We start from the raw sequence: 19,628 nt of genomic DNA, 5'->3' as shown, positions 1-19,628 counted from the left end.
CCGTGAGGGTCTTGAGATAGGAGAGAACCAGGCGCTCAAAAGACTTCATGACCACAGATGTCAGAGCCACGGGTCTGTAGTCATTTAGTCCAGTGATCCTAGGTTTCTTGGGGACAGGGATTATGGTAGAGGACTTGAAGCAGGCAGGCACATGACATGCCTGCAGTGAGGAGTTGAAAATGCCAGAAAACACTGGGGCCAGCTCGTTTGCACAGTGTCTGAGGGTGGCAGGAGACACACCGTCTGCTTCCTCACACCTGCTTCATGAATATGAAGAGTTGTGGTGGGAGGAGGTGGTGTGAAATCCTCTTTTGTGTGGGGTGAGGAGGGGGGTGTTGTAGGTGAAGTGTTTGACGGTGGTGATGGCTCTATGGAGGGGGGAGAGGTGGGGGAATGAGTGTCCAAAGTGTCTCTATTGTTGGGGCCGTTGGAGGTGTGAAGGCTGCCCGATGGCTCGTCAAAACGGCAGTAAAAGTCGTTAAGTAAGATCATTGAAAAAGCAGTTTCTCAACAGCTCAATTATTTCTTAAAACAGAATAACTGCTATGATGCCTTCCAGTCAGGTTTTAGACAGAACCACAGCACTGAAACCGCTCTGACCAAAGTGTTTAATGACATATGTCTGAATACAGACAGTGGAAAAATGTCAGTCTTAGTTTTACTGCATCTCAGTGCAACATTTGATACAGTTGACCACAACATATTACTCAAACGACTGGAGAACTGGACAGGTCTTTCAGGAACTGTACTAAACTGGTTCAAAACATACGTAGAAAACAGGAAATACTTTGTATCAATAGGTAACTTCACATCTGAGCAGACAAGTATCACATGTGGAGTTCCCCAAGGTTCCATCTTGGGACCCCCTCTGTTTAACATTTACATGCTCCCACTGGCACAGATTATAAAGAACAACAAAATAAACTATCACAGCTATGCAGATGACACACAAATATATATCACAATGTCACCAGGAGACCAAGGCCCTGTACAGGCTCTTGGTAAATGCATTGAGGAAATTAATGACTGGTTGTGCCACAATTTTCTCCAACTAAACAAAAACAAAACTGAGGTAATAGTCTTTGGCGCCAAAGAAAAACGATTACAGGTCACCAGAGAACTTCAATCTATACATCTAAAAACCACAAACCAGGCGAGAAATTTGGGTGTAGTGACGGATGCAGACCTAAACTTAGAAAAACACATTAAGACAATAACAAAGTCAGCTTACTATCACCTCAAGAATATATCAAGGATAAAAGATCTGATGTCTCAACAGGACCTGGAAAAACTAGTCCATGCATTCATCTTTAGTAGGCTTGATTACTGTAACAGCATCTTTACAGGTCTGCCTAAAAAATCAGTCAGACATCTGCTGCTCGAGTCCTCACTAAGACCAAAAAAGTCGACCACATCAGTCCAGCTCTGAGGTCTTTACACTGGCTGCCTGTCCGTCAGAGGATAGACTTTAAAGTTCTGATGCTGGTCTATAAAGCTCTGAATGGTTTAGGACCAAAATACATAATACAAAATACACAAAATACAATACTCCTGACCCAGTATGAACCTTCCAGATCCCTCAGGTCATCTGGATGCGGTTTTTTATCAGTTCCCAGAGTCAGAACCAGACACGGAGAAGCTGCATTCAGCTTTTATGCTCCATATATCTGGAACAAAATCCCAGAAAGCCTCAGATCAGCTGAAACACTCAGTTTATTTAAATCCAGGCGAAGACTCACCTGTTCTCAGCTGTATTTGAATAAAACACCAAATCCACACTTTTAAGTTTAAATTTCAAAACTTACATTTTAACTACTGATTTTATCTACTGTTCTGGTTTTATCTACTGTTTTTTTAATCAATTTTAAATCATGCTTTTTATTTGTTTTTGTTTTTTAATGTCTCTGTAAAGCACTTTGAATCACCTTGTTGTTGAATTGTGCTATATAAATAAACTTGCCTTGCCTTCACTTTTCAAAGTGTAGGCTTACTTCTGGTTTCTAGAGTTTCTAAAAGTAGAGAGCGTAAAATGCAGAGCCTTCAGCTATCAGACCCCTCTACTGTGGTCCCGGTTTGAATTCAGGGCCTCTCTAATTTAAAATCAGGCTTAAATCTTTACATAAAGCTCATAGTTGGGGGGGCTAGCCAAGATTTCTATTTCTTCTCCACTCACCTCTTTTTACTTCCTCTGTGTTTGTATGTAATTTCTGTATTTTGTTCTTGTGTTTTTGTCTCTATGAACTCCTTTTTGAGCCTGGTTATACAAAAGGCCTCTTCCTGTTAAAAGAGACTTTTTCCTTCCGATCATCACAGAGTGCTTGCTCATAGGGGATGGCTGATTGGGTCCTAACAGTGCTGGAAAGAGTGTTTTGAGGTGGGTTTTTACAAACTGGTGCTTTTTAAATAGAACTGAGATGGTGTGAATTGTGACATGCATAGTGTTTCTAGCGCTTCTAGTATTTGTCCTCTCACTATTAAGTAAGCATTAGGCTAAAACGGACTATGAGAAACCACAATGTCAGGGAGTTCAGCAGCAGCTTTAGACAGTACCCAAGCATTAAACTATTTCTGTATTTCCTTTCCAGGGCCTGCTGCAAACGAAACCAGCGGTGGTGACGTCACGGGGGCAGGCCTGCACAGCTCTGCGCGCTCCTTGTGCCCGCGGGCACGAGCCAAGGCTCATTCTACTACGCAGAACGGAGCCCGGAGCTAGAGAACCAGGAAGTGAAAGCATACACATGGAGGGAGTGTCCGCCGCTGCTGCCTCTGTGTGTGTTTTATTTTTAAAAACACGGTCCTCCGCGGACGCATAAATGGGAGACGCGAGGACCAAGCGGCGGGAGCAGCTGAAGCGCTGGGCCGGCTCCTCCACCGACAGAGCCTCAGATGTGCCCAGGCTGAGGCGGCGGGGCGATGCCGGGAACGGAGGAGGGGAGCCCGAGGCCGAGCTCGACGACCCGCCGAAGGACCAGCCGCTATCTGGGGGAGGAGACGAGAGGCGACGGTCAGGAAACATCTCCTGTCAAACCGGCTAACAGCCTGCTAGCTTAGCTCCAACATCTGACGATAGGCTGAGGGAGGAATGCTGTGCGGGGGTTTGGGCTGTAGATGGGCTCGATAATAGAATCACACCACAGCAGAAAACACGCCCGCTCTACAGTCCTTTATTTAACATTTTAATGTTTATTTGTTGCCATGCATACTTTCAGAGGCCGGAATTTGCTGTGAGCGGTAGCTAGCTAGCCAAGTGTCTTAGGTGAAGGTTTTTATTTCCATCAGTCCCACCACTGCTGGTCTGAGATGGTCTAAAATCTCCTATTTTAAAGCGCATAATTCCTTTCGTTGTTTTCCAGCCTGCTATAACTTATACGATTTGCAGTGGTTGTTTTTATCCAGACGACCTTTAATGAGCCAGTTTCAAGTTAAAGAGCCTAATGCTAATCATAGTATTTGAGTAGTTATTGCCTAGTTGTCCGTCTGAGATGATGCAACATTATGAATATTGACGATGGAAACAAAGGTCAGTATTTATGATGACAGACACAAAAAGGCCTTTGCCAGTTTATTGAAGGCACATTTGTTTAACAAATTGAGGCTGATATAATACAAATGTGTTGCCATTGTCAAAAGATCCTGGAAAAAAAGGATCAAAAATTTGGCGGGGGGGATGTTTAGTTACAATGTTTCTGATAAAACATTATTAGATCTGTGATATACCGCAATACATAACCGAGACCGTAGATTAAATAAAGTAGTAAGACAAAACACATCCCAAGTTGCAGCGTTTCCCATTAATGATTTAGCGGTGATGCAAGATCAGAAAGGATTATTTCTCTCCATCAGGTGTCACAGTTTTGACCTACAGCTGTGTGTTGTAGTACTGAAGACACTTGTCGGATGAGAGATGAAACATTCTCAAGAAACTTTAAGAAGTCCAGTCGCTTTTCTTTCCAAGCTCCTTAGATGACCCTGATCTGGATGACTAAAAGCCTATACAGACAATAACTTTATTCATACGCACCTGAAAATAGTCCCCAAGAAATCTTGTGGAAGTTTTTCAGTGGGTATTTCTCTGTTAGTCTTACAAGGATGTGAGGGATAAGTTGTAGGGTCTGTCAGAGTTTGCGTGGGTCCTGAAAGTATACAACGGACTTGTATTCAGTTGGGTTTGGTTGTAAATTTTTATAGATGCGTCACTGTGAGAATTTCACTATATTCGCCCCTTCCGCACATTTATTATGACATACCTTGTCATTCAATCAACTCTTTTAGTTCTTGTAGATCGTAAAATTGTAAAAAATCAAAAACTCCCAGCTGCATCGGCCCAACAAGCCATCAGTTTTAAGTTGCTGCGTATGGCTTATATAGCCAGTCACAAATCCATAACAGTAGCAGCACAGTTTACAGTTTATTTTGGCCTGATGAGAAAGCTCGGTACAATCAACACCCACTACATTTTGTTTCACACAGGTGGTGTCCTTCTGTTGATCAGTGCACTGCGTTTACACCACCTAGCTCAGTTGTTGAGGTCTCTTTTGTTGCAGTGTTCAGTTACATTCATTCAGTTCTACATCAAAACTTTCATTTTTCGGTTTGCACCTACACATTTCGGTTTACTTGAAACGATCATAGTTTCCCTTACAGCGTGTATTTCATTGTGAGTTTGGTCTGTATGGTGTGTATAAGAGCTGAATAGTGAATTCATGCAGCTGCCTGTCTCCTCTGTTTTCAGGAAAAAGGTGAAATTTGATATTGCTGCTGAGTTTCTCGCAGCCTGTGCCAGCGGAGACACGGAGGAGGCCAAGGTGATTTTGGAGGAGGCCAAACAGACTAAAAGAAGGAATGGCGAGGATACAGCAGCAATTATTAACTGCTCCAATGCAGACGGGATCACTGCTCTACACCAGGTGAAGCAGTTTCTCCCCCTGAGGTTTTATTGGCTCGTGAATAAAAAATTGTGCAGTTTCGTAATTTTTTTTTTCCTCTCCTCTGACACAGGCCTGCATAGACGGCAGCATAGAAATTGTGACCTTCCTTTTGGAGCTGGGTGCCAGTGTGAACCAGGTTGACAATGAGGGATGGACGGCGCTACATGTTGCTGCCTCCTGCGGCCACGCTGACATCACAGAGTGTGTACAATAGCAGAACACAGCAGCTTTGCTTCTGTGTGTGTGTAGCTTCAGTGCCAGTCTTTCTGCAGTCAACAATACAAACATTGTTATCATGTTTGGCGGATGAAGCATGAGTGGGCTGTGCCAGCACACACACAGCTCACATTTAGAGAAAGAAAACTTTTTTCCATTTTATCATTTCAGTGTCATTTCAGTGACTAAGTGTTTTGTTCCAATGTGCATGCGCCACAAACACCGATAACATGACCAGAAGTCGTCTGTTTAAAGGTCATTGTGTTGGCCTTCTGAGGTTAAATGAATCGTCTCTACCTCCATGTTTGTTTTGTCAGGTTCCTCCTGCAGGAAGGTGCTTCTCTCACTGCTGTGAACTGTGATGGTGATGTTCCTGCGGACATTGCTCTGGATGAAACCACTGAGTCCCTACTTCAGAGTTACACTCGGAGACACGGTAAGTCTTTTTCTGTGTGTAGTTGGAAGGCGTTTCTTTGTGCAATCAAAGTTCTGGAGCTGTTCCTTTTGCATCCAAACGGTGTGAGACACGGTCATGTGCATGCAGCAGGTGCCATTAGTGAGCTTTGTGATCAGGATTTTGCGTGGCATACATTTTGTGACAGTTTATGTACTGAGTAGCACCATGTTGACAACTAAGGTCATCTCCATCAACGGGCTGGAGGTGACCTCATCTTCATGTTAAGGAATGTTGCTGGTCACAGATGTTGTTTCTGCAGCTACAATCCAGTGACCAAACAGGGGTCTTCAGAAAAAATAAGTCAGTGTATCAGGTCAGGAGCGCAACCAGAAGCATTTTCATCAATTAAGCTCTCCTGACATTATTAATTCATCCACTACTATCACACTTACAGCATTAGTTCTTCTGAAACTCTCAGAGGGAGAACATTTCCCACAAAAGATCTGAAGTGCAGTGCTGAGCATGATTTTCATCACGCTCCATCTTCCCCAGTCACCAAATTCGGCTCCGCAAAGTGAAGCTAAAGTTAAAATGTTTTTATTCAGCAAAGCGGAGGAGATCCAGTGATGTTTCTTTCCTGGGAGAGCTCCGCATGTAGCAGGAAGCTGAGTTTCACAGTACAAAGTGGCAGCTTTTAAAGGAGAAAGTTGAATGGTTATGATTTGTGCTTTTTATTGGAGGGTGACTTGTATGTTTGTGTGTCTGAAACTTTAATCAACTTATTTCTCATCAATGGAACTTTAACAGCTGCAACTGCATTCAAACTTGACTTGGCCCAGTTATGGCCCATACATGTTTCTGTTAGTGGTGCTGGCTAAAATGTGAAAAAACTGGAAACTTTGTTTCTCGGTGGTTGCCTTTTTTGTACATGTGTGTGATGCGTGTATGCGGATGGCGTTCATCCTAGATGGTAATGGGACTTAATTTCAAAGTTATAGGCTGGACACTTGAGGATTTAGCTTTAGAGCTAAGACGCTAGGATGACAAGTCCTCCAATCTTTAGACAGAAATTCATTAAAAAAACAGGAAACACGTTAATTTGACATTGTGTGTTTATTCAGGTGTGGACGTGGAGTCAGCTAAACGTCGGGAGGAGGAGCAAATCATGGCAGACGCCCGCACGTGGCTGACTGAGGGCCTGCCTGCTGACGTGCGACACCCAAAGACTGGAGCCACCCCGCTGCACGTGGCTGCAGCCAAAGGCTACCTCGAGGCCCTGAAGTAAACATTTCTGACTTATTGTGTTGTAGATCTTTGACATTAAGCTTAAAATCAGATTTTAAGTGAGGGTAGGTGTTTGTCTGGACTGTGCTCTTCTTCTATTCAGTAGTTTGACTTTATATCTTCCTTTGCTGTTCCAGGATACTCTGTCAGTGCGGGCTGGATGTGTCAGCTGTGGACTTTGATGGCTGGACACCCCTCCATGCTGCAGCTCACTGGGGTCAGGGGGAGGCCTGTCGCATCCTGGCTGAACAGCTGTGCAATATGGAAGCTCGCAGCAAAGGGGTGAGTCCCGGATAAAGAAAACTTATCTTCCTGCATCAAATTCATCTAGTCAGCCTCTTTAACAGTTTGCTTGAATACTTTTAGGGTCAGACCCCATTTGATGTTGCTGATGAAAGCGTTTCAGAGCTCCTGGAGGAATTATCTCAAAAACAAGCCAATGTAAGTTTGTCTTTACCTCATATTGTGCATTTATGTAATCTGGTAGTTTGGGTTTCTTGATTGTGCCTCTCTTTTTCTTTCATAGTGGCTTAATGAGAGGTCAGTATTGGACAGGCAACCGGGGTCCAACGCTACGAATGCACAAAACAAGCGGCGGAGGTTAATAATCATCTGTTTCTTATCCAGAATTAAATAAAAATTCTTTCGTTTCAAAGCAAAAGTTACAAATTGCCACGTGACTTGTGTCTCCCTTATTGTACCTGCAGGAGCTCGGTGTGCAGGATGAGCAGCAGAGAAAAGATGACTTTACAAGACCAGTCTAAGGAGCGGGGCATTTCAGGAGGCTTGGACCTGAGCGAGGAGAAAGAGAGCAGCCCCGGTAAACCTCCCTGGTCATGAGTACTGCATGCTCTGTAAATCAGCATCAGTGTGCTGATTGTAGTGAATGATGCCGATTCCTGTTTTTGTGCAGAAAGCTCAACTGTCTCCAGTCCCGATACAGAGAGTGCGACGTCTGCTGTCACTCCGGCCGACAAGGTAAAAAATCAGAGTTTATCTTACAGGATGTTTCATTTTCAGCAGGTGTTAGGTAATGGTGTGTAGCGCATGTGATCAGATATGATAAAACATGTTGCAGTAAAGAGTTGTGCTACTGCTTTTAAATGAGCCCAAAACTAGTTTATTGAAACTACTTATTCAAAGCTGAAGCTTGTGCTGAGCAAGCAGCAGCATGCAAGGCTGGAGTGCAAAAGAATGCAGTTTCTCTGATTCATACCTGAGGCTGGGTCCCCCCCCCCCCCAAATGAAGGATAAGCATGCCAAGTAAAAAAACAAAGAATACATTTCAACACATGCTGATATTAGCGTTTTTTATTTTTTCACTCGGGTCATAAATCTGATTCTGAAATGGTGACATATAATCCGTTGTCCTTTTTTCTTCTCTCCTATGTGATCCAGACACCAACAAATAAACAAGAGGAGGAGAAGGAGCAGGACAAGGCGAGCCGCACTGCCAGAGTACAACCCACCCCTCAGACGAAGGACGCTGCCGCAGATAGTCCCAACGCTCCCAACGCTGACAGGCGCAAGTAAGAGAAACAAACATTTTACTAACAGTGAAAATGCTTTGAAAAGTGTCTGATGAGGGAAGTCGTTTGTGTGTTTAGATTCCAGGCCCCAGCGAGAGACGAAGAGTCCGAGTCTCAGAGGAAAGCTCGCTCTAAGCTGTTGCGGCAGACTCGCCGCCCCACACAGGTAATACTTCTTATCCAGATTCAGTACATGCTATTCAGTTTTTTGTTATTTTTTTGTTAACAGTCCCTGTAAAAAGCGTGCAGACGCCCGTGATAATTAAACATTTGAACACAGTTTGGGGAAGAGTGAATAATTTACTAGGATGATTTTAAGAGCATCACACTGCTGCACCAGTGCTGAGTTAGCAGCAGTGTACTGCAATGTTTTTAATTCCTCTTGGCGGTTTTGTTTGTGCTCTGTGCATGCAGGGTGTGACTCTAACGGACCTCAAAGAAGCTGAGAAGTGTGTGGCTAAATCTGGCGATTCTTCACCTCGAACCATCCAGCCGGTCAGCCCCCTCGTCACCATCACGACTGCAGAAAGAGGTGAGTGACACAGACAGCTAAGAACCCAAAAACTGGATAAATTCAGAAGAATTTCATAATTTTCACTATAAAAGTTATTGTTGTGTGTCTGTGTAGCACCAAAGTTTAAAAAGGAATTAAACCAAAGAAGTGCGGCACATCTGCGATCAGCAATGTCAGAATTATCTTCCAAGTTCTGTTAAAACTGAGGGAGCTGGTGTGTATACAGCCTGAAAGGGGACGTGACTTAATCCTGTGTTTTTACGAATCGCCAACAGGGGGCGCCTCATTTGGTTGTAAAAAGAAGCCACGTTGTATGAAAGCGTATGGGGAACATGAAACCATTTATCACTTGACTTCTGTAAACTTTAACATAGACGACTTTATTGGGTCAGTCACAAGTTTCTTAGTGAGTCCGACTTGTGTCTGCTCGTCCTGTCTGAATATTTCTGGCAGTGCTTTCGCTTCCTCTTTTTCAGCAGATACAGTCATTGCATCTAATCTGTCAGATCAGTTAACTTTTAAAACTTAAACGTAGAATCATCATATGAATATTTAATACCCAAAGTGTAAGAACAGCTGTTAACTTGTCACTTCAAATGTAAGAATCTTGCTGACTTTTCAGCATTAGTCTTTTTCCAACTGCTGCTTTCCTGCCGGCGTCCCTCCTCAGGATTGTTTAAACATTCAGGTATGCGTGTTATGCAGGTGAAGCAACCGATAGCTCGGATTCTGGAGTAGGATGTCTGTTCTCTGCACCTGCATGTACGGCACGGTCAGATATATGTCGCCATGATCACACCCAGATTCAAAATGCCAGGCTTGCGACTTCACAACTGTGACATCACGGTGGCTGTGTCCATCTTTAATATGCAGTCTGTAGTCAAAGATGAATATGAGTCTGAGAAAAACTGAAAATCAGGTCAGAAGTCCAGCTACGACTGTTCGGTTAGGGGTGTAAAACTAATTTTAGACCGCAGGCCACGTATGACCCTAGTTTGAGCTTAAGTAGGTCATACCAGTAAAGCTACTGTATACAAACATCTGCAACTTGTGTCGTCTTCTTTTAGTGTTAACAGGTTTAGTTACACATTTAATTGCTTAAGAAAAATAAATGCGATTTGCAAAAATGCATTTCAGTTTATACACATTATAAAGAAATGGTGTTGCAGGAAATAAAAGAAGCGCATCAGCGTGGGCACTGTGTGCTAAAGGTTGCAGGAAAAAGTCTCAACACTCAGACTCTATCCTGTTTACAATAAAACCAACACAAAAAAATAGTTTTAACTAACAGAAAACGTTTGTTTGTTTGTACCCACGGACCCATTCACTGGAAAGACAAACAACAACGAAACAGCAGGAGCTTCTCAGTTTAATTTAATAATAACAATAGTTAATAAAAGTAATGGCAAAAATACAGTCAGTCTAACATTTGTGTCATTATTTTCAATTTTCACATTTTTCAAAGGCCATCCAGTGGGTCAGGTTGGAGCCTGTGGGAGGGTGTAGCTTGTACCATATGTTACAGGGTTTCCAGGGAGCAGTTCATTTAGGACAACAAGCAGCACAGAGGTGCACCGAACGCAACGAGTTACAGGGAAAATCAGCCAGACTCAGCAGTCCCACCACTGAGTCCTGATTTATTGGTTAAAATATCTTTAAAATATTTAAAGACTCCTTAAAAAACTCAAAGTGAAATACTTGGAAACTACCTGAGCATGGCGAAACCCACCATACGCGTTTGCTGTTTGTGTGGCTGGAAGTCTTACATCGCCTCTGTTTACAGTAAGACTCCCACAATATAAGTGACATATGAGGCAGCTTTTGGGTGGAGTGCTCTTAAGGGCAGCGTCTTAAAGGAAATGATGGTTTCTCACATACTGCGAAGGCTAGTGCTGCTTGTGCTGTGTTTCTATGGGTAGATAGGGCGGCTACTGCATACTCAAACTCATTGAGCTGCGGTAGAAACCATCTGACCCATTTATCGTACTTTTATCACTCAGCACGCTCCACCCGTGTTTTGTGGGGGGTTTTTGGTGCAGTTCACCATCTGATATGATGAAGCAAAATCAGTTTTTAAAGTTAAGTTGCAAGAACATTCAGTTCAAAGCCCAAACCAGCAGTTTGTGTTGTCTGAACTCATTCCTCACAAGCCTCGACGTGCAGTGATCTGAGATGAAGCCAGGAAGCAAAGATAAGGCGGCTATGGCGCCAAGTTTCATTTGGAAACGAATCTACGTTTATGCATCGCTACGATGCCTCTGCCTGAACTCCACACGCCTCACGAGCGTTTTCTGTTGACCTCCTTGTGTTTCAGACACAGACCCACAGGTGAAGCAGGAGGAGCCGGAGGGAGACAAGCGTCTGCAAGCAAAGGACAGGCGGAGAGTGAGGAGGGAAAGACGCTCCACCGGCGTCGTTAAGCCGGGGGAAGAGGTGAGAGCGGTGCAGATAAAGTAATTTCCCAGTCTTCCTTCCTGTTTTCCACAGCACTGAAGTTGGTGAGAGGGCAACCTTATGAGTCATTGTGTAACTCAAGACATAAACAAACAGTGAGCAAAGCCATTTTAGATCCTGTACTGTAGACATCATGTGAGTTTGACGTCACATCGTCAGGTGTGCGCCACGGTCTTTGTGGCGCTTAGGCCGGCCACCTGTTGACTTTTATAACCTGGCACTGTGCGCCCCATCCTGAGTGTCTTGAAGACAAGATATTCCAGCACAAAAGCTCAGAGACGCTTAAATAGAGGAGACTGCGTGATAGCGATAGATCGTGTATTAGCGCATCGAAAACCTGCAGCTCGGTAGCTCAAGATAAATGCGACGACCAGGCGAGCTGATAAGGGTTTAGAGCAGTGAGCGAATGAGGCAACTGCCTCGAGTCATGAGCACATCTGGGCTACTTCCTGTTGTGTCAGAAACAGCAGCTTCGGGGAAGCAGGCTGTTTTTAATAAAAGAAATAAACATCCTGCTGCTGTAATGTGTGAATGTTTGCATTCGAATCTCATTTATATGAAACAAGATGGATATTTGAGTCGGTTGTTGAAGTCTTAACTGTGAATATCTTGTTTTGCAGAACGAGGACAACGTTCATCCAGATGATAAAAACAGTACAACCCTGTGAGTCTCATTCATTCTTGTGTGTCATGCATTTCTTTTATTTCACACACGTGCAAATGAAATAATTTGTTTTCTGTACATTTATTTCATGCATCTCTATATTTTTTTCCCGCTTTTGATCCTGATGTCTGAAATAAATGTCTGCATTTCAGATGTAATGAGCTGTATTCTCTGACTGTGAACTGGCATTTCTGCTGGTTTGAATTGTTGATGATTTGGTGAGATCCTGAAATGTTTTGGTTCTCCAAACAACGCGTTCACACCCGTCCAGGAGCAGATTTGTTCAGTGTGAACAAGATTAAATGATGGATGTCATTTAGGAGGAGGATTAGGCAGAGAGAACACGATCTTTTCTAGACTCATTAGTTTTACAGCGACGCCTGTTTGAGGCGGGAGGGAATAATTCGCCCGGTGTGACACATTCCTCGATGCTGCGCCTAAATAATTATAAATGAGATAAAAGAAATTACGCCACTGTGATGTGACACAGCCAGCAGGATTGTCAAGTGAGCCTTACCTGAAATAAAGTCCTCACCGCTGCCTCTTTAACGAACGCTAAAATTAGCAGATTAATATTTGAAGTGCATGTGCATCCTTTTCTTTACCCTTTTTTTTTGTTGTTCATACAATCTTGTTGATCTGCATCTTGCTCTGAATATGAGTAAATGATTAGAGCGTATAAATATTGAGGTCAGATCTTAGAAATTTTACACAAAGCTGTCATTTTCCTGCTTTTGTCATTTTATTCCCCTGACTTTTGCTGGTTCTGCTTCTTTTCCCTTTTTGATGATTGGTCGCCCGTCACCGTGTGCGCTGCTTTTTTCCTCCCGTTGTTTGGTAGGAGGAGCAAAAATGGCTCTTTTGATAGGGAAGGTTACCGACGCACGCCTTAGTAGAAAAGCAGATGGAAAATAATTTCTTTTTTTGCTTGTTTATTTGTGGGGGTTTGCTTTTCTTCATATTTTAGTGATTTCAGACATGCCATAGAACCTGTTGTTAGGGGAGCGGTCTTTAAACCTTGTCTGGCTTGTCCTGAGAAACGATCACGTCACGTACACCCAGCACTGTTTATTAACCATTTAAAAACAGACAAATTCACTGAAAGGCACAAATCATGAGTGCAGCAGTGTCGCAAAACTTCGTTCCTCCTTCGTTCGGCGGCTCCCTTTTGGAGTGATCATCTGGTCCGTTCACTTGGCTTCTCCTCTGTCCTCCTTCGCTTCCACGAATCTTCTCTTTGGTTTGCTTCTCTTGCTTCGCAGCGCCATCTTTGCCTCTACATCCACGAGTCCAGACCATCTAAGACTTGCCTCTTTCTTTCTTTGGTTTCTCCTCTGATTTACTCGATTGTGTTCCTGCATTCAGAGAACAAGGTCCATACGATTTGTGATGTGTTTTGATATCATGGAGGGATCTCTCTTATGTGTCTCTGCAGTGGGAGTCAGCTGTCAGATGCATCTGATTATAGACCGGTACGTAGCCGACCTTCACCACACACACCAGAAAACCAGCCTCAAGGCTGAAACCGATATGTAGCTCACTAAATCCAGGACCACAGACTGAAACCTCAACCAACTGTTTCCACCTGGTCACCTGAAACAAACACACACTTGTATTTTCTTGCAAATCCTTCACTAATGTGTTGTGTTTCCCTTCAGCTGTACTTCAAGATGCTGCAGGAGAATGTGTCTCTGAAGGAGAAGCTGCAGGAGATGGAGCTGCAGCTCAGCCAAAACAAAGTGGAGCTGGAGAGACTCCGACAGGTTGGGCAGGTTTGCTGATGCCTCTGACATTTAAGCAGCGTGTGAGGTGTTATTTAAAAACAGGGACGTGCTCTCTGGGCTTTGCCATCGTGTCAGCCAAAGTAAGCAGAGGAAACCAGAACTAGGCTTCAAAGTCACAGCGAGACGCCGATGCTCTAAATGACAGGAACATCCAGAATATAAGATGAAGATTATTTGAGCTGTGAATCATGCAAAGCTATTCTAGAGCCCAAGAGTAAAACATCGAGCTAAAAGAGCAACATTTTATTTTGTTAGTTTGTCATCAGCTCTCACATTACATCCGTGCACCTGAATAAAATCATCATTTCTGTGTGTGGCAGAGTCAGGAGAGCAGCACAGACCGGCCGGCCCTGCTGGAGCTGGAGAGATATGTAAGTTGTTTTTTGCTTGTTTGCGGTTGGCTGGTGTTGGCTTTTTGTTTTGTTTTTTTAGCTGGGAAAATCCCCTGAGATCAAAATCTTTTTCAAGAATTCACACCATCAGAAGCTTAAAAAAATAAATTCATTAAATCGAGCGTAACAAAAGTGGACATGGTGCAGTAACAAAGGATAATAAAACACAAAAGGTATAAAATAGGAAGAGCGCCTCCAGTCTGTGCTTACAGAATGTTTTAGAAGAGCTTTGAGCTTTCAACAGGGAACAAAATCATCAAGCTGCATGTCTTGGCACATCACATCCGCCTCCTAGATGTTGTCAGTCTAGATATGCAGGCTCGCCACCTACGGTGCTGTGCAAAAGTCTCGAGCCACCCAAGACAACTGTAGATACATCTGCAAAATATCTTTAAGGAGTCTTCAGGAAAGGTTCTCCACTCACTCACTCACTCACTTCTCTCCATGCTGGCGGCCTTTTCTGTTTATTTCTCTGTCAACATGAACATTTCCTGAGTTCTCAGATACCGAAGCATCTGAAGTGTGAGACCTTTCAGTTTCTGTCCCCTCCTAAAGTGTGTTGTTTGAGACTTATTTGTGACTGACGGGGACGCTAATGAAACTAAGCCTTTATTTCCTGTTAAAACTGTGGGGGCTGAGTATTTTCTGTGTTCATAGCTATCTTGGAAGTTGTGATCAAATATGAGGTCAGAGTGTGGGGGCACATTAACAGCTCTGCAGGCTCTGCAGTGCGTGAAACCCCGGTTGAAACCTCAGTTTCACACACATTTGCTCCGGCTGCTTCAGCCAGTTTGATGTGCCGCTGTTCTTGTTCACAGGAGAAGCTGAAGCTCCAGAGGAAAGCAGGGGAACTGGAAGACGAGCTGAAGGTACAGATGTTCACTTCAGAGCTGAAAGCCGACTGATAACAAACGAGAGCAGAATAGGAACCACTTTAGGGCTGCGACACACAAATCGAAACGAAAGCAGTGAGCTGTGTGGGCAGTGACACGCTCAGTTATTCTGTCATACACCGTGACCTCAGAAGCTTCTAGAAAGCTAGAAGCTTTTAATCCTTCGATACATCAGTTTATTGAGACTGAGATGTGTTTGTGCGGCTGTATGAAGTTTGGCGTGAGCCTCTGAGAAATGGCGTTCACTGGATAGTAAATGAAAAGCTCAATGAAAACAAAATAAACTTCTTTTTTTTTTTTAACCCCACAAAAATAAAACCAGTAAACTAACGCTGGTATTTTTAGTCAGTTAAGTTTGTCCCAAAATGCGTCACGTCTGCCTACATTACTGAGTGGCACGCGTGCTTGTGTAGTCAGTAACGTAGGCAGGTGGGAGCTGAATTCTTGTGCTCTGTAAGATCTGGTGAGACCAGTTTGTAATGCAGATGTGATAACACACACGTTTCTGCAGGATGAAGGAGTCGCCACTAAAACGTTTCTTACAATGACCTACATCAGAAGATGGAAGTAGCCGCCCTGTTTTGGGTGGCAGGGCGGAGCTGGCGGGCTGCATTCACGTGTGTGAAACAGGCAGACGTGGATACCTGCTAATTAGTGCTGAGTAGCACACTGATAAAACTCTAGATATCAGTCAGCAAACATGTGATTTGTTAGATAATCCCATTAAAAATGCTCCAAAAGACGCAAACGAGTCCGAGAAGTTCAGTTCGGTGACCCCAGCTGGCGAGGGTGAGGGAACCTATCCGTAAAGACCGAAGCCTTTTTTTATTGCAGGCTGCAAACGTGATTATTCCTGATGTAACGCTGGCTATTGTGAGCGTTTTGTGACCTCGACACGTACGTTTTCAGCCCAGAGGTCGAAGCTTGTGTTTGTGCAGTCTCAGCAAATTCTGCAGAGCTCCACAGTTTCCCGTAATGATTGAACTCATGTGACCCGCGAGGACCCTCGTGTCCTGAACTGTGACACGGCTGTGGTGGTTCAGATTACAGATTCAGATTTTTCTAAGGTCACGTAAACAATCCAGGAGCCCAGATGTCCAGCCGGATAAATCAATAGGGAAAGAAGGAGCTTAGAAGGATAGAAAAAGGTAACGTAACAACTTATTGCCGCTTAATGAAACTAATGATTCGCTGAGTCTTTATTAAAGAATGAAAGGAGGTTTAAGACGGGCTACAAAAATCTGTTTACAGTAGCTGTAAATCTCTACAGTAGACGTGTGAAATGCCCTGTAGATTGGAAGTGCATCAGGCCAGCTGTGTTTTGTCTCTTTAAGGCAGAGTTCGTCTTTCTAAGAGCGTTGAGGCTAAAGCGATGTCTCCTGATGTGTCTGCAGGTTCTCGGGGACCTCCGAGCTGACAACCAGAGGCTCAAGGATGAGAACGCCGCTCTGATTCGAGTCATTAGCAAACTCTCGAGATGAACCTGTGACAGAAAATATTCACCTCCATGGACGTAACAAGTATTACAGGATGTATTTTTTTGTCCAGCACGGACGACACAAACGAGGAAGAGACACACACTGCACAACTTTCAACAGTAACTGGAGTAACGTCATTTTCAGGGTTATTGTCTGTGTTTGGGCCTTTTATGTTTTGGCAGATCTACTGTAAACCAAGCTGAACTTCACCTCCTGTGGACGGACAGGATGTCCCTGCTTCCCACTCCCACATTTTTTTTTTTAAATAAGTTTTTATTGTTGTATTTTTAAAAAAAAAAGAAATTAAATATTTTAATGTGCTTCGCTCTGGTGAAACTTTGTATTAAGAGACTTAAAGCCATGCACAGTGAGAGCTCAGTGTGTTTTTAGACGGGGTGAAAGATTTGCATAAGAGCCAGTCAGGTGTGCGGGGTGGTCACAAATAACGTCAACGTGCCAAAAACCAGCCCCGGTTGTTTTTTAATGTCCTTTTGGGGGGAAAACCTCAAGCGGTCAGTGTTGTTTCTCAGGACGAGTCTTGGGCCGATGCTTTCTGTTTTTAGCTGGCTGCTGTAGAAGATGGACCAAATTCGCACATCTCCCGGCTCCTCTGGATGTATGTGAAACATTTATGTTCAGGGGCCGGCCGTCCTGAGGACATGATGTAAAGGTGTAGTCGCAGCTTCAGGAGAGTTTTGGGTGCTAATCATGGACGTCAGGCACAGCTCATGTTCAGAGGGACGTTTACAGAAAATATTTGTCACACAGGTATTTCAGGAGGCGGAGGACGCATGCTCCAACTTAACTGTTCTTTACTCGTAGTTCTATTTTGCCATTTTTGACTGGATGCTTGTGAAAGCCCCACCCCCAGCTAAGTATTCACCATGTGACAGACGGCCGTTGTCCAACAGGAAGGCCGGATGGGTCAGTTTTTGAATGTTTACTTCAATTTTAAAGATAAAACCAACCACAACAAATGCATGTTATATTGTATTTTGATGCCGTGCCTTTCGATATGCATTTGTAAGTAATATTTCTATTTTGCTTTGGCAGTGTACACTGTTGAGTATAAAATACAGTATGGGCTTAAATGTTGAAGTATCTGTTGTTTGTTTTTGTTGATAAAGAGCAATCCCACATTACATGTGAATAAAACATCGAGGCCCACATTTTATTTAAGTTTTCACTCTCAACTTCTTAATAATATTTCAAAACTCTTAAACGGCTCTCGGGTCCAGTGGATCTGATTTTGCCCATAAATCATTAGAATTCTGCTAAAGCATCCTGATTGCTCAGTTAAGGATTTACAGGAGACACCCCCTCCATGGCGCCTGTTTTCAAACGATAATTAGACCTTGTGAGTGTAATTATACCACAACAGAAGTTCAGGAGGCAGCTCACTTCATGCCTAAACTTAAAAGACGCAGTGAAATTCCTGAGACTCTCGGGAACGTGTTTTTCTACACGTTAACCTACAAAGTTAAAAATGGGACCGTTTCCCTTTCAATCTGTAAGTGCTTGAAGATGCTTCATCACTCATCTGAAAGGCTTCTTCAGTGTTTAAATGCTGATGAGGGTGGGGGCTCTACCTTGGAGGTGGGTTCAACATGGCAGAGCAGAGGTGGAGGCCTACACCACCAACTGTCAGCGGCCTATAAAAGCAGAGAGATACATTCCTAAGTGTTTTAACCATCACCTGCCTGCGTGACCAGAACTCACCTGATTGTAGGGCAGGGCAGAGACTCATGAACATGTCCTGACGTGTTCAGGCGTGTCAGCATCAGCTCAAAGGTTACAACCTCACTAGAGGTTAAATGGATGGGACACTCCATCAGATGAGAGGTGAAATGTCTTCAAGAACCTAAAAGAAGTCCAGTTGCCTTTGATTTGAGCACTTTAGACTAAAATTGGATGGAAAAAATAATAATAAAAATAAAATATCGACATTTTTGTTCCACAGCTGCAGAGTCCCCTCTCGACAAGAAGTCCCGAGAATACGAGGATCTGTTATTTGATATGGAAAGGTCCTTACACTGTTTGTCCACCAGAGGGCGATAGAGGGCCCGTTGTTTGCAGTTCATTTAGTGTCCAGCAGAGGGTGCTCAGGATGAGCAGGAGTAAATGAAACCGAACACCTGAACCTGCAGGAATTTCTTGCAGACATAAAGACCCGGATGACCTCAAATTTTCTGCTTCTAAAATCAGATAAAACTGAGGCTATTGTCCTCGGCCCTAGAAATAACCAGATTCTTACTCTGATGGCATTACCTTGGCCTGCAGTATCACTTTGAGGGACCTTGGAGGCTTTTTTTGACCAGGATATGTTCTTCAGTGCACATATTTTAAAAACAAAATGTAAGACTGCTTTGTTCCATTTGTGCAAAAAGAAATCAGATTGTATAGATTAATCTGAGATGATTACATAATTTAGCAGTGCTGACTTGTAGACATGGTCAATCTGACACATTTATAGTCCCATAAGTGTTTGTGTAGCCACAGATACACCCGCCACCCCCCTCCCCGACCCTGGTGGACATTAAGAAGAATGGCGATTTAAACCACTTCTGTGTTGGCTGGACTTTCCAGATCCAAATTGTCCAATTTTTAAACAGTTTGGGAATTGCTGCTCTTATCCTGACTCTTTTGACAGGAACAAATCTCCGACAGTACTGGGCTCTGCTGCAATTTTATTTATCCCATATTCATTACAGCTGTTTAAATAATAGTAGTAATAGAAATAAATGCAATAATTAGTCTGCTCTATCAGTGGGGGCCATGTATCGGCTGATATTAGCCATTTACTAATATATCTGTGGCAGCACTTATAATGACCAACAAATCAAAACTGAAGAGGCAGGAGAAACACCATTCACCAAACAGTTTGTCCACCAGAGGGCGCTCTGCAACTTTGAAACGCTTACAAACCCAGCTGATCCGAGCAGACAGTGCATACACAAGTAATCAGCATCACTTTGTAAGGACTACAGATAAATAATTTTAGTAAAATACATTTGTTTTGAAATGCTACTTTGCCTTACCTGCAGCTCCATTCAGGCTGTGAAAGTCATCACTTTCATAGCCTGAGTGGAATTTAT

General features: G+C 43.5%; 1 protein-coding gene across 2 annotated transcripts; it reads left to right on the top strand.

Annotated features, from left to right (window-relative positions):
• The first annotated feature begins 2,626 nt into the window (after positions 1-2,626).
• ppp1r12c (protein phosphatase 1, regulatory subunit 12C) lies at positions 2,627-17,631 on the top strand. Of its 2 annotated transcripts, none has more exons than XM_004538762.5 (20): positions 2,627-3,004; positions 4,733-4,907; positions 4,999-5,129; positions 5,462-5,580; positions 6,663-6,822; positions 6,963-7,107; positions 7,192-7,266; positions 7,352-7,425; positions 7,533-7,645; positions 7,739-7,803; positions 8,224-8,354; positions 8,433-8,520; positions 8,769-8,886; positions 11,183-11,301; positions 11,943-11,986; positions 13,422-13,458; positions 13,645-13,758; positions 14,091-14,141; positions 14,981-15,031; positions 16,450-17,631. In XM_004538762.5, the coding sequence occupies exons 1-20, from the start codon at positions 2,814-2,816 to the stop codon at positions 16,534-16,536; spliced, it is 2,088 nt and encodes a 695-aa protein (XP_004538819.2). In that variant the 5' UTR covers positions 2,627-2,813; the 3' UTR covers positions 16,537-17,631. The 2 variants fall into 2 exon arrangements, with proteins under 2 accessions (XP_004538819.2, XP_004538820.2); XM_004538763.5 differs by having other exon boundaries at positions 2,629-3,004; positions 13,645-13,749.
• The last annotated feature ends 1,997 nt before the right edge of the window (positions 17,632-19,628 follow it).

This window comes from Maylandia zebra, linkage group LG6 (assembly GCF_041146795.1).
Source record: "Maylandia zebra isolate NMK-2024a linkage group LG6, Mzebra_GT3a, whole genome shotgun sequence".
In the NCBI taxonomy this organism is placed as follows: Eukaryota; Metazoa; Chordata; class Actinopteri; order Cichliformes; family Cichlidae; genus Maylandia; species Maylandia zebra.
This window is presented reverse-complemented; position numbering and strand designations above follow the sequence as displayed.